The sequence below is a fragment of the Homarus americanus genome, unplaced genomic scaffold (genome assembly GCF_018991925.1).
Source record: "Homarus americanus isolate GMGI-L3 unplaced genomic scaffold, GMGI_Hamer_2.0 scaffold30768, whole genome shotgun sequence".
In the NCBI taxonomy this organism is placed as follows: domain Eukaryota; kingdom Metazoa; phylum Arthropoda; class Malacostraca; order Decapoda; family Nephropidae; genus Homarus; species Homarus americanus.
In genome coordinates this window covers 715354-728495 of record NW_024746690.1, presented here as the reverse complement: position 1 = coordinate 728495, position 13142 = coordinate 715354, and the positions used below count along the sequence as shown (strand labels likewise).

The 13142-nt window shown below is 35.5% G+C and overlaps 2 protein-coding genes across 5 annotated transcripts in view; one reads left to right on the top strand and one right to left on the bottom strand.

Annotated features, from left to right (window-relative positions):
- Positions 1 to 753: 753 nt before the first annotated feature.
- Positions 754 to 8356, top strand: LOC121879390. 3 transcript variants are annotated; one of them, XM_042386009.1, is made up of 5 exons: positions 754 to 885; positions 2987 to 3115; positions 3463 to 4720; positions 5467 to 5584; positions 6362 to 8356. In XM_042386009.1, the coding sequence occupies exons 2-5, from the start codon at positions 3030 to 3032 to the stop codon at positions 6805 to 6807; spliced, it is 1908 nt and encodes a 635-aa protein (XP_042241943.1). In that variant the 5' UTR covers positions 754 to 885; positions 2987 to 3029; the 3' UTR covers positions 6808 to 8356. The 3 variants fall into 3 exon arrangements, with proteins under 3 accessions (XP_042241943.1, XP_042241941.1, XP_042241942.1); XM_042386007.1 differs by having other exon boundaries at positions 5464 to 5584; XM_042386008.1 differs by having other exon boundaries at positions 775 to 885; positions 2990 to 3115; positions 5464 to 5584.
- The window catches only part of LOC121879389 (heat shock cognate 71 kDa protein-like), an 8561-nt gene continuing 3077 nt past the window's right edge, over positions 7659 to 13142 (bottom strand). Inside the window, exons 1-2 of one of the 2 annotated variants that reach the window (XM_042386005.1) lie at positions 12962 to 13106; positions 7659 to 10444 (exon numbers count right to left, since the gene is read on the bottom strand). In XM_042386005.1, the coding sequence (XP_042241939.1) occupies positions 8513 to 10441 (1929 nt within the window). In that variant the 5' untranslated portion in view covers positions 10442 to 10444; positions 12962 to 13106 and the 3' untranslated portion in view covers positions 7659 to 8512. Of the gene's footprint in view, positions 10445 to 12961; positions 13107 to 13142 lie in introns of those variants that run through there. The other variant, XM_042386006.1, reaches the window with a different exon arrangement.

Here is a 13142-nt window from a genome sequence, read left to right as displayed (position 1 = left end):
GTCCGGGCATGAACCCTTGACATATTGGTGAGGGGATAGGCGTGATACCACAGTACCACCAACACTTATATAAAGGTTGGTTACAAAAAGGTAAAGTCAAAATTAAAGATTACAGGAGTCATAGTTTTAGGTTGTTCATGATACATCCGCACACAAAGGTGAGACAAAATAACTTTTTCATTGTGGATGTGTGGAGCAGATCACCTAAACAGAACAGGTGGTGTGCCTCCAATACAGTGTATACAGTATTGGGTGCTACTGTAAATGTGAGGTCTTCAGGATATTTGCATTAAGTTGGGTTAGGTGAGATTAGGTTAGGTTAGACTAGAATATATTTTTGTTGACTGCACGCTTTAGTAGCACCCAGTATGGACTTGAAAAAAATACTTGACAAGTTCTGGGCTTATTATTTTTTTTTTCCAATTCCTTCCTACAGACATGGAACTTCTATCTTCCTTGACTACAGGTCTATTAAATTTATTCAGCAAATAACCCGGTCATCAGTGTCGGGTGTGTCAATAAAACTAGTTCAGAATGTTAGAAACTTTTTGTGCTATCCCAAGATAAATTAACTTCCTATTTATAGTACAGTACTCTTGTACCTGATTACTTGCATTGTCCACACACATACGTACATATATATATATATATATATATATATATATATATATATATATATATATATATATATATATATATATATATATATATATATATATATATTACTGAATTTCAGTCTAGGTATTTAAAGAATCCGCATTCCTGGCTCGTCTTCGTCTACAGGAACACAACACAGTATTCTCCTTCTGCATTATTTACTCAGCTGCTTCATTCCTGTCCAGTGTTCTCTTCATCTGACCAGGAGGAAAGATTATCCACTAACTGGTGAGGGAATTATATATTTTATGTAGAGATACTGGAAATACACAAATGTAGGTAATATTTTTAGACGTCAGACTCTTGAAAATATTATAGAACATTAATTCTTACTACTTGAATAGAAAGAATTGGCTGTAATTTTTGAGAGCAGCACTTCCACCAGGAGTTGTTTGATTTCGCAAATTTTTTTATAGATGTTCTTACCATTATAGGAAGTATTTTAAGAGAGGCGACAACTTTTTATTTTTATTATGTTTGGTAGTTGTTAGTGCACTGAAAGAAACAGTGGCAGATTACTTGGCATAATATTCACGGTAAATTAATTTATTCGTGTACAAAGCACGTAAAGGCATCACATTAGTGTCATATGTTCAGTTTTTGCAGTGTTTTACTCTGCAGTTTACCTCATCTTTCATACCCTGCCTGCTACAGGTGATTTATGATGATAGATAGAAAAACTAAAAAGAAATATTGTACTTATAATTAAAGTAAAACGTTGTTGTATTGTTTTTATAATTTACTATCATCTAAAGAACATCCTTGGAAATAATGAACAAAATTGAACAACTGATGTTAGCAGTCTGCTCCACTATTACCAAATATACTGTACTGTACATGTACTCTCTATATATTTCTATAAGTATAGTGTTTTTGTCTGAAATTTATATATTTTTTAGTTCTTAGACCGATTTATTTAAAAAAAAACCAGTTTTGATCACACAAAGTGCGGCCCGACTAATTACCCAAATGTAGCCAAATATAGTCACAATGAAGTCAAATGATGGTCGTACAAGCGTAATTCGGGCTGTGAATCACTTCTCGATTATTATTTGGTGTCATAAAGTCAAAAAGAATTGGTAAACTTAATTTAATCTGAGTTGTGTTGTGTTAGGTTAGATTAAATTAAATTAGATTAGATTAGATTAGATTAGGTTAGGTTAGGTACATGCACTTGATCTATTAACTCAGATTAAATTAAGTTTACCAATTTTGTGTGACTTCGTGACACCAAATACTAGTCGAGGTTAGGTTAGGTTAGGTACATGCACTTGATCTATTAACTCAGATTAAAGTAAGTTTTCCAATTTTTTGTGACTTTCTGACACCAAATACTTGTCGAGAAGTGATTGGCAGTCCGATTTATTCATCTAGGACCATTATTTGACTTCATTCCGGCTGTATTTGGCTACATTTGGGTAATTAGTCGGACCCCACAAAGTGGGTAGGGTATTGAAGCATAGTACGTAGAGGGAAATTGTGAGGTAAAAACATGCAAAAAACAAACCTAATAGAATCTAACAATTACAGAAAACTTAAAAAAGTATAAAATAAAAATATACTTTGCTTAAGGAAGTGAGTTAGAAAACATTTGAATAGAAGAAAAGTTCTTCAGTTTATCAAGAACATCCCAAAAAGGTGTAGGAAATACATTTTTACCAAACAAAAAGATGAACCATCAATCCTTCTCAGAAACGTCTGGCATTTGTTAACATTCCTGAAGTATCAGATACTGCCAGTCTATAATTTATCAAGTATAAAATGAATCAAACTGATCTACCTAACTTAACCTAAAATACAATATTTATCTTAAATTTTATGGTAATATTTTACAGGGTGATTTTTTTTTTCAAGAACCCTAAATACTTCCCATACACTAAAAATTATATCAGTTAGGAACCTAATATTTTGCATTAATGTAGTTTAATGTTACAGAAAGACATGGCATGATCCTGAGTGTTATCAGGTATTACGTGACCCGTCAGTGGTGTTTAACTGTTTTCATTCAGTCAAGCTATGATGCTCACAACACACACAAACTATATTAACACCTGCTGTGGTTGTAGGTTTCTTCATCATCCTCTTATAGCCTTGTCTGAGCTATTAAAAACAAGATGATAATTTTGTATTTTTCATCGAGTACAAACTTCCATATGTATTGCTTAGTGTATGTTAATTTAGAATAGATACTGTACGAGCAAAATTTTTGTACTTATGTATATTTTTGTGCATTTTTTAACCTAGACAATAGGGAATACTGTATAGTGTACAGTATATTAGTTTATAATAATCTATAGTACATTAAAAAAAAGATATCTAACTTTTCCAGCAGTTTGAGTGGCATTTTGCACACCATATGAATTGGTGAGACGATGCGGGATTATATTAAAGGACAAGCTGAAGATACAACGGCTGCACCCCAAAAGAAGGTTACATTTTATGGACCTGTCATGTCCACGTAAGTATTGTAAATTGCTCTGCTCTTGATTTCATTTAATATTGAATTTCAAATTCCTAGGGGAAGAAAATCCTTACTTCTGACATATGCTCTTAAACCAAGTGGCTCATATTATTTTGTATGTCATCATGGGGTACCATAGTTGGCAGCAGAAAGCATTTATCAAGTTTAGGACCATCATTGAATTAGTAAAACAGCTGCAGTGTTTGTTTTAAATTAATGTCAGTAACTGGGTTCCAATATATACAATGTCCTTTATACTGAGGGTTTACTGTCCATATATATACATGTACTGTACTGTATTCCTGATACTTTGTAAGACTATTACTTTCTTCTTGTTTTTTTAGGAAAGGGGAAAAGCTAAGACATGTTGGAACAAAGATGACTCCAAGAAAAAGAACTCTATTATCCTCAGCTCTTAAATCTACTTCCAAGGACAAAGTCATTCAGTCAGTTCAACACACACAGTTACAGTCAGTCAACGATAAATTGAGTAAACCCCACTCAAAAACCACTGTTACTGGAATCCCAACAAAAACGAGATTAAACTGCAACCATTTAAGACCTAAATGCCAGTGTTCTACTATTGCCAATAAGAAGAAGGTCAGTAAAGTGAGACACAAATCAGCAGTGACCAACAATCAAAGACGTATATTGGTTTCTACTCGTTCATTGCCCAGAGGCGAGCTAAATGGCTGCAAAAATTATAAAGAAAAAGATGATTCTTTATCTATACTTGATGGGAATTGGAAACCTGGTCTAGATGTTTATTCGAAAGATCATGTTGAAGGACTATCAGATAATAATGAAAATATTTACTTGGATGTTAATAAAGATAAAGTAGAAAATAATGAAGGGAACTCAAAGAAAAAAGTTCAGTTTGCTGAAGAAACCAGCAAGCACATTGGATCTTGGAAAAGCAATAAACATCAAAATCACAGCCATTTAAATGTTCCAAGAGAAAATATCAATAGTGAAAGTTTGAAAGGCAGCAGTCAACCAAACCTTTCATCAGATGACCATTATTCATCCTATCATAATAGCAGTTATACTTTAGACCCACATAACACACCAAATTCACCTGGGTATGACCCAAAGTCTGGCAATGCTCTTGATGATGACCGTTCCATGACAGATCAGCAATTAAGAAAAAGTAGAGAATACTGCAGGCTTTGTGAATTATCAAAGGACGATTCTCCTCGTACTTTTACATCAAACACAATGAACTACAATTTAGATGAACATGATGAGGAATATCCATCAGATCATGAACAGTATTCATCAAAATATGAGTTTGAAGAACCTTGTCACTTGTGTATGAGATATGGAAGATGGCATTCTTACAGTGGAAAACAAGAATGTTGTGAGCTATGTGAAAAGCATAACAATGATGCTCATATACTCTTAGATTTAAATGAAGCTAAAGAAAGGTCACTATTCCATAAAACGAGGAGACCCCTGCACAGAAAGCTGTCATCGCCTGTGCTGAGTTCTGAAATTGAAGAGCCTCTATTTACCAAAAGGATCCCCTATGAGCCAAGGACACAATTGGTGAAAAACCTGAAACAAAAACTTGAGGAAGAATACAGGAACGATGAGTACATGGTGAGTTAATTGTATAATACAGTATATATGTATACTCTATACAAGTGTTAAAGAGAAGCAGAATTGTAATACAGGGTACTGAGATATATCAATAGTACTGTACAGTAGATGTATCATTCACTGGTATGATTGAAGGACAACACTAGAGGAAAATAGCTTTTTAAAGTTTTACACCTAACATTAATGTGGTTTATGGCAAAGACAAATCTTAAAACATATGACCATCCCAACAGAATTAAATAAGTAAACACAGGCTGAATGAATCATGAACCATTACCGTATATCTGCCAGGCATGTCACAGAAAAAAAAATTAACAACTTCTCTATTTCTTTACATTTCCCTTCATTAAGCCTGACTGGACAATGAAGAATTAATAAAACTCTGTACAGTACTTTGATTAATGTTGTGTCCTTTTTCTACATAGAACAAATTTTAAATTTTAGTATCCCATTTAGTTTTACGTATAGGTGCCCCCAACTAGCTGAGAAAGAGCTGGTATTATAAGTGGCGATTGTACCATATGAAAGAGCTATTTGTTGAGAGGGGTGTAAGGTTAGAGTCTGGAATTGTGTCATTGCATAATATTAGAGGTACTGTATGCATTTAAAAAAAATTATAGTATTGTATGTAGGTATGTACAATATTGTGTAAATACATGAATAGATATTTTATATAGGTACAGTTTAAGATTAGGGTTTGAATGCTTTGAAAATGTTGAAGCACTTTTAAATTCATTTCACAGCAGCAACGCAATAACTTTCGGAGGAGATGGAGGTCGTGGGATGCAGAGGAGATGGAGGAGTTTCATCGCTCTCGTTTGCATAATTACAGTAAAGCTCAGGATCACAGTTCTTGTCATAAATGTAGGTGGATTTGGCTCTTACTGTTATATTTGGCAACCTGCTAAATACAAATTATTTTCTTGACTTCCTATTGCTAATATAATTTTTTTTCTCCATAAGGTAATTTACATGTATAGTAGGATTCTATAAAGTACATGTATAATAAAAATATAAATTTTTCTTACCTCTGAACCTTCCATTATTTCTGCCATCACATTCTACTGCACTCCTTTGTTTCTTTAGTTCTATTTACTAAGAAACCTGTCCTGTTGAGAATTCTTATTCAGAATTGCCTGTGCATCTCTACATATGACAGACAATTGTAGACCTTCTAGTCTGTCTTGGTAAGACAGGTGTCTCAAGTGCCAGCACCAGTTTGATAACCCTCCTTTGGTAGTCCTTGGTATTGTATATCTGAGACCTAGCAGAATTGCAGTACAGTTCTTATGTTTCTTTTCTTTACAACAGTCATCTTACCTGTCTCCTCTTTTAGATATGTTATTTAATCCATGTAATCTGGCTTGTGGCTCATCCTTTCCCTTAATGTTTACATTAAAAACACCTATTATAATTAAATACTTTATTCATTAAACTTCAGTTTCCTTTTTCTTAAAAGATGAACCTTTTCACAAGATAACTTTTCTCGAATTATCATTCTATTTATGTCCACCAGAATTTAAGACAGGTTTCTTTAAGTGCTGTAGCCCTCATCCCTAGGAAATAAAATGTCAAGTTAGATAATACTTTGCACACAGTCATTTTTGTGTGGTAATTTGATGCTGGATATTTCCATTTCAGGTATTCATTGTTATTTACAAAATGAACGTTTGTTTCTGGAGCCAACAATAACAGATAGAAAAGGGCAAAGTGTTTGTCGTGAATGTGGTGCACCCCAGCATACTGACCCTGATAAAAATCCCTACCTTTATCATATCACCCTTGGGGGAGTGAAGGACAGTAATAATGGAATGGGACCAATTGAAAAACAGGAAAAGGTATGGAAAAATAAGCCCAATAGTACAGAACCTGGCAAAAAGATTTATAACCAGACATCTGAAGATCTGCCAGGTGATACCTCCAAGCATATATTTGCCAAATTAAATAAGAATATTAATAATATCTTACCTGGTGGCTCTGGATATTCCCTCCGTCCATGGGCAGCAGATAAATTAAGATATTGTGGTGATCCTCATTCAAAGCGACATCCTAGCAGATCTATGGCACTTTTAGATCATATAATCTAAATATTTAAGTATCATTTTATTGAAGAACCCATTTTGAGGATCTCAAATTTGGGATCCTTCAGGAATTTCAGAGTTGGCAATTTATTAATTAATCACTTGTGTATGGGATTCCCTCTGCACTGAATGAAAGATTAAAGTGGCATCCCTGTAGTGAAGGGTTAAAAAGATGATAATCAAGAAGTACACTATAGTAGCTGCCTAGATCAGTCAATGAAAATATAGGAGTAAACAGGACAAATCACATAGAAAGAGAACACCATAATAGTAAACATTTGTTGTACTGGTTAGAATGAAAGCAAATGGGTCTTTAATGTTGGTTCGAATGAGAACAAATGAGTAATGTTAGGAGTCTTTAATGTAATAGTTAATGTTCCTCTTGTTTTTGGTCCAGTGCATCTTAGAGGAGACGTGAAAGTTAATACTGTACAGTGTATTTTTTAAACTGAAGTAGTTATTTCTCATGAGGGTTCTACATTCATTAATAGGATTTTACTATTAGTTTAAAGTTCATGTACTATACACCAAATTAAATATAACTTCCATATATAGTACATCTTTTTGCACCAAAGCTTCGAGACATGGAAATAGCTTATTATATCTTGGCTAAAGTCAAATTAAGATTTCCATTGCCTCATGACTTCCCATAATTTACCATCATTCCTCTCAAAAAGATATGAAAAGGAAGAAATAGTAAGGTGAAAATTTTCAGGACAAGGTTAGCAGGCAGTGAATACCAAAAATTTCACTGGTTATGTTAAATTTTAAGCAAGGCATCCTTAATAGTGCCATGATGGCTTTCCTCAAAAACTAGACATAAACTTCATTAGTTCCAGGGGAATAATAGAATAATCTTCCAATTCCTTTTATTGAGAGAAAAATATATTCTTTAAATACATTCAAACTCCAGCAAAGGTTTTTATACTAACAAGTAAATCTAAAACAAATAATAGAAGCTGATCCTTACATCATTCTGTAAGCAAAATAAATACTTATTACTTTAACAGAAACTCAATACCAATTACAATTTATAAGGCCAAATTTAATTTTGAAAATAATTACTGTATATTAAACATGATCTTCATGTTGGTTTCCGTATACCATAATCAATGTGGATAGGATTCATTTGGACAAAGGTAATATGTAGCAGAGGAAACAGGGTCAGAGAGAAAACTCACCAGGAAATAGTACTTTATCAAAGGAATTTCTTTGATAAAGTCATGTTATGAACATCAAAGGAATTTTTTTATAAGTCCTACACGATGAAACTTCAGGAGTAAGGTTACCTTCCTGACCTTGTGTCTTCTTTGCTGCCATATTACCATATCAATATGGATTACAGAATACACTCCAACCAAATATGTAGGGGGTAGTTCAGTTTGTTCCTGCACAATGTTCAAGGTTTAAAAAAAAAAATGGTTAAGGAATTGTTCCCAATAATATCTGTACTCTGTACAGTGCTTATTTGCCCTTCCATGAATATTATGAGTCAAATGTATTGTATTAAAAAAAAAAAAAAAAAAAATTATGTTCCATTAATTCTTAAAACAAATTAATACATACTGTAGTACTGAATATGTAGACATTGCATTACATGTAAAATAAATGGAATGGTAAAATATAAATAAAATCGTATTTCCTTCAACAACAAATTAATGGAACCTTTGTTTACAATAACAGGATTTCAAGAAAGGGATGAAGGTTAAATTTAATCAACCTCTTCAATGGTTGGTCCACTGGCAGTGCCACCTCCAGGAGCTGCTCCAGGTGGTGCTCCAGGTGCACCATTAGGAGCACCTCCAGCAGCTGCATACATTTTAGTAATAATGGGGCTACAGATCTGCTCAACTTCCTTTTGTTTGTGTTCATACTCTTCTTTCTCTGCCATTTGGTTCGCATCCAACCACTTAATAGCCTCATTGCAAGAATCCATTATTTTTTTGCGGTCATCATCAGGAACCTTATCCTTAAACTTATCATCCTCCACAGTGGATTTCATGTTAAAGCAATAAGATTCTAAACCATTCTTTGCTGAAATGCGTTCACGCTGCTTATCATCATCAGCCTTGTATTTATCAGCATCCTGGACCATTTTCTCTATTTCCTCTTTGGTTAGACGACCCTTGTCATTTGTTATTGTGATCTTGTTCACTTTACCAGTGGATTTGTCCACTGCAGATACATTCAAAATTCCATTAGCATCAATGTCAAAGATGACTTCAATCTGAGGAATACCACGTGGTGCAGGAGGGATGCCACTCAACTCAAACTTACCAAGAAGGTTGTTGTCTTTGGTCATAGCACGTTCACCTTCATACACTTGGATGAGCACACCAGGCTGATTATCAGAATATGTTGTGAAAGTCTGTGTCTGCTTGGTGGGGATGGTTGTGTTGCGCTTGATGAGTGCCGTCATCACACCACCAGCAGTTTCAATACCGAGAGAAAGCGGAGCAACATCCAGCAACAGAAGGTCTTGTACAGCCTCAGATTTATCACCACTCAAGATTGCAGCCTGCACAGCAGCACCATAAGCAACAGCTTCATCAGGATTAATAGATTTGTTCAGTTCCTTACCATTGAAGAAGTCCTGAAGTAACTTTTGGATCTTGGGAATACGTGTAGATCCACCAACCATGACAAGATCATGAATTTGTGCCTTGTCCATTTTAGCATCACGAAGAGACTTCTCTACAGGATCAAGTGTGCCGCGGAAGAGATCTGCACACATTTCTTCAAATCGAGCTCTTGTGATGGATGTGTAAAAATCAACCCCTTCATAAAGAGAGTCAATTTCAATGCTAGCCTGTGCAGATGAGGATAATGTGCGCTTAGCACGTTCACAGGCAGTCCGCAGACGACGAATGGCCCGTTTATTTTCACCCAAGTCCTTTTTGTATTTACGTTTAAACTCTTGGGTGAAGTGGGTAACCAAACGATTATCGAAGTCTTCTCCTCCAAGGTGAGTGTCACCAGCAGTAGATTTTACCTCAAAAATGCCATCCTCTATTGTCAAGATAGAAACATCAAATGTACCACCACCAAGGTCAAAGATCAGCACATTGCGTTCACCACCCACCTTTTTGTCTAAGCCATAGGCAATGGCTGCAGCGGTGGGTTCATTGATAATACGGAGGACATTCATACCTGCAATTGTTCCAGCATCCTTAGTAGCCTGCCGCTGAGAATCATTGAAATATGCAGGTACTGTTACCACAGCATCCTTGACTGTGGTGCCAAGATAAGCTTCAGCAGTTTCTTTCATCTTCGTTAATACCATGGATGAAATTTCTTCTGGGTAGAAGGATTTATTCTCTCCCTTGTATTCCACTTGTATCTTCGGTTTTCCCCCCTCACTAATCACAGTGAAAGGCCAATGTTTCATATCAGCCTGAACAGTAGCATCTTCAAACTTTCTGCCAATCAGCCTTTTAGCATCAAACACAGTATTGTTTGGATTCATTGCTACCTGATTTTTGGCTGCATCACCAATGAGTCTCTCTGTGTCTGTGAAGGCGACATAAGATGGTGTAGTACGGTTGCCCTGGTCATTGGCAATAATCTCCACCTTCCCATGCTGGAACACGCCCACACACGAGAAGGTTGTGCCAAGATCAATACCAACAGCTTTGGTCATTGTCTGAAAAATAATTATATATATTATAACAAATTATCATAATCAGATTTACCCTAAATATGCAATTTCCTAATTTTATATCAAAATTAGTGTGACCAATGACTGTCAACTTAACTTCAACATTAATCAATAAGCAAACTGTAAAATTTTAAGAAATGGATCTCAAAAACATCACGAAAAGCCTTCTGTAAATAATTACAATTCTAATTACAGTACAGTATACAACATCATAGAATGGCTAGGATAAGTAATGATAATGAGAACTACAATTTCCATGATCCATTACTCCTACTAGTAAATTAATATACTGTCCATTTACTGTTTATCTTGCAGAAAGTTAAGATACAGTAAGTACTGTACATTATTTTTTTTTTAGAACTTCTCAAAACCAACAGCAATTCATACACTAAGCTTTAGTGCTATCCGTCCACCCAAAACAAATACTGTACAGTACAGTACCCATATATGGGCCAAACAAAACCCTGGTCCTATTAAAAAACAAAGGAAAATCAAGTGGAAAATTTGCAATTCCTCCAGCCATTTATTTCTATTAATGAAGTAAGAAACAACTTCTATAGAATATATCTGAAGAGTATCGTTTCCAGGAGTCTGTCGTGTATTTCAGATTTTCATTATACTGCACAGCAGAGGTGTCAAACATGAGGCCCGACACACTCTTGCATGTGGCCCGCGGCCCACTTGCTGCTCCAGCCTTATCTTGAGGAGCTAAAACTAAATAGTGAGTGTATCCCTCAGTTGAATAAAATAGTCTGCTGTTTCCTAGAACAAAATACTCAATCAACATCACCAATGAAAGAGCAATAAGACTAGAGACAGTTTTAACGGTTAAGTGTGGTTGTAAGCGTGCCACTGTACGAGTTGTGAGACGGCCGACTACTGACGTATACACTCCATACATTACAGGTATTAGACATGAAAACTCTGACGCAGCAGGCTCTCGCTTGGCCAATCATTCAAGTACTAGTCCTGCATAGTCGATCGAGGCAGTTGGAACGTTGCAAATATCCAAAGCAGCAGTGATCATTGTTTTTACTTCTGAGCCCATAATTATGTTTTCAGAGAAAAGAACAGTTAATGAAGTGCGTCGGGTGGTACAGGATAAGTGGAAAATCTTATACTTTTTTGTTGAAATGAATGAAAAACCAACATGTTTGATTTGTAATCAACAAGTTGCTGTGGCCAAAGAATACAACGTTCGAAGGCATTATGAAACTAACCATGCTATGAAGTACAATAAATATAGTGGAAAGTTACATGAAGACAAAGTTAAGGAGTTGGAGCAGTCATTGAAAAAGCAGCGGTCAGTATTTAAAAGTGTTCATGAAGTCAGTAATGCTGCAGTTAAGGCAAGTTACAGGATTGCCCATGAAATTGCTGTCACTGAAGCCGTTTTCTGAGGGGAACTTTATAAAGAAATGTTATGTTGATGGCTTCAGAAGATATTTGCCCAGAAAAACGTCAAGCATTTGCAAACATAAGCCTCTCAAGAAATACAGTTGCACAAAAGAATTGGTGAATTATCAGAGAATATTAACAGTCAACTCAAAGACAAAGTTAAGTCCTTTACTGCATTTTCAGTTGCAATAGATGAAAGTACCGATGTAAGTGATGTAGCACAACTTGCAGTTTTTATACGTGGTGTGGATGAAAATATGCAGGTAACAGAAGAATTTGTGAAACTGGTACCAATGAAAGGAACAACAACAGGTGATGACATCTTTGTGGGTTTGGTAGGGGCACTGGATAAATTAGGTATTGACTGGGCACAAACTGAGTCTGGCTACAGATGGAGATGATACGGCTGCATCAGCGCTATGCAGCCCTTGCAGGATAGTCCGATATACTAATCCCCTTTCTTCCAAATAATTTCAAGAGTAATGCAGTTTTTAGCATCATAACTGAATTACAAGATTACAAACTATTGACTTTGGTATTGCTGCTTTTAATTGCACCACAACTTTTTTTTTTAATATACCTATCCAGTAATTTAGACAATTTAAAAAAAAAATCTATAACATTTTCGTTGGAAACAAAGGATTACCAAGATACAGCCCCCCGCCTAGGGCCACTGGGATGAAGTCCCCAGGTTAGGTAAATAGTTAGGTTCTGACAGCAAACTCTACTCCCCCTCCCCCCGATTCTCCCAACATTGTAAGATAGCTATATCAGAAAAAAAATGTTTTTCTGGTGGATTTTGACGTGTTTTGAACGATTATGACTCATTTCCGTCGGAATATCACTCATTTTTGGGAGGGGTAGAGAGAGTCGATATCTCAGAAACGAGAGATTTCCTACGTAAATGAAGGTCATAATCGTTCAAAACTAAAAACAAAATACATAAAAAACAAAATTTTTGTCCTAGTGGGGCAATTAAATGAAAATTTATCAGGACTGAATTAAAATTAGTTTTTTGGATTTGTGGTTTTGTTGAAAGTGTTCAGCGTTAACTACATAAAACTAAACGAGGTTCCATGCTACAAAATCCGACTAGTTACTGACCGGTTGTGTAGACAGTCGAATGTTCTGGTCTTTCAAGGCGCGGCACACACGTACTCGAGCCAGTCACTGAGGCTCAGCCCAATACGGTTGCTCAATTGATAAGTCAGAGTTGGCTTCCCTTGATCAAATATTGATCCGTATTCATACAAATTACCCTGTTTGTCTAAATTAATTAAACAGA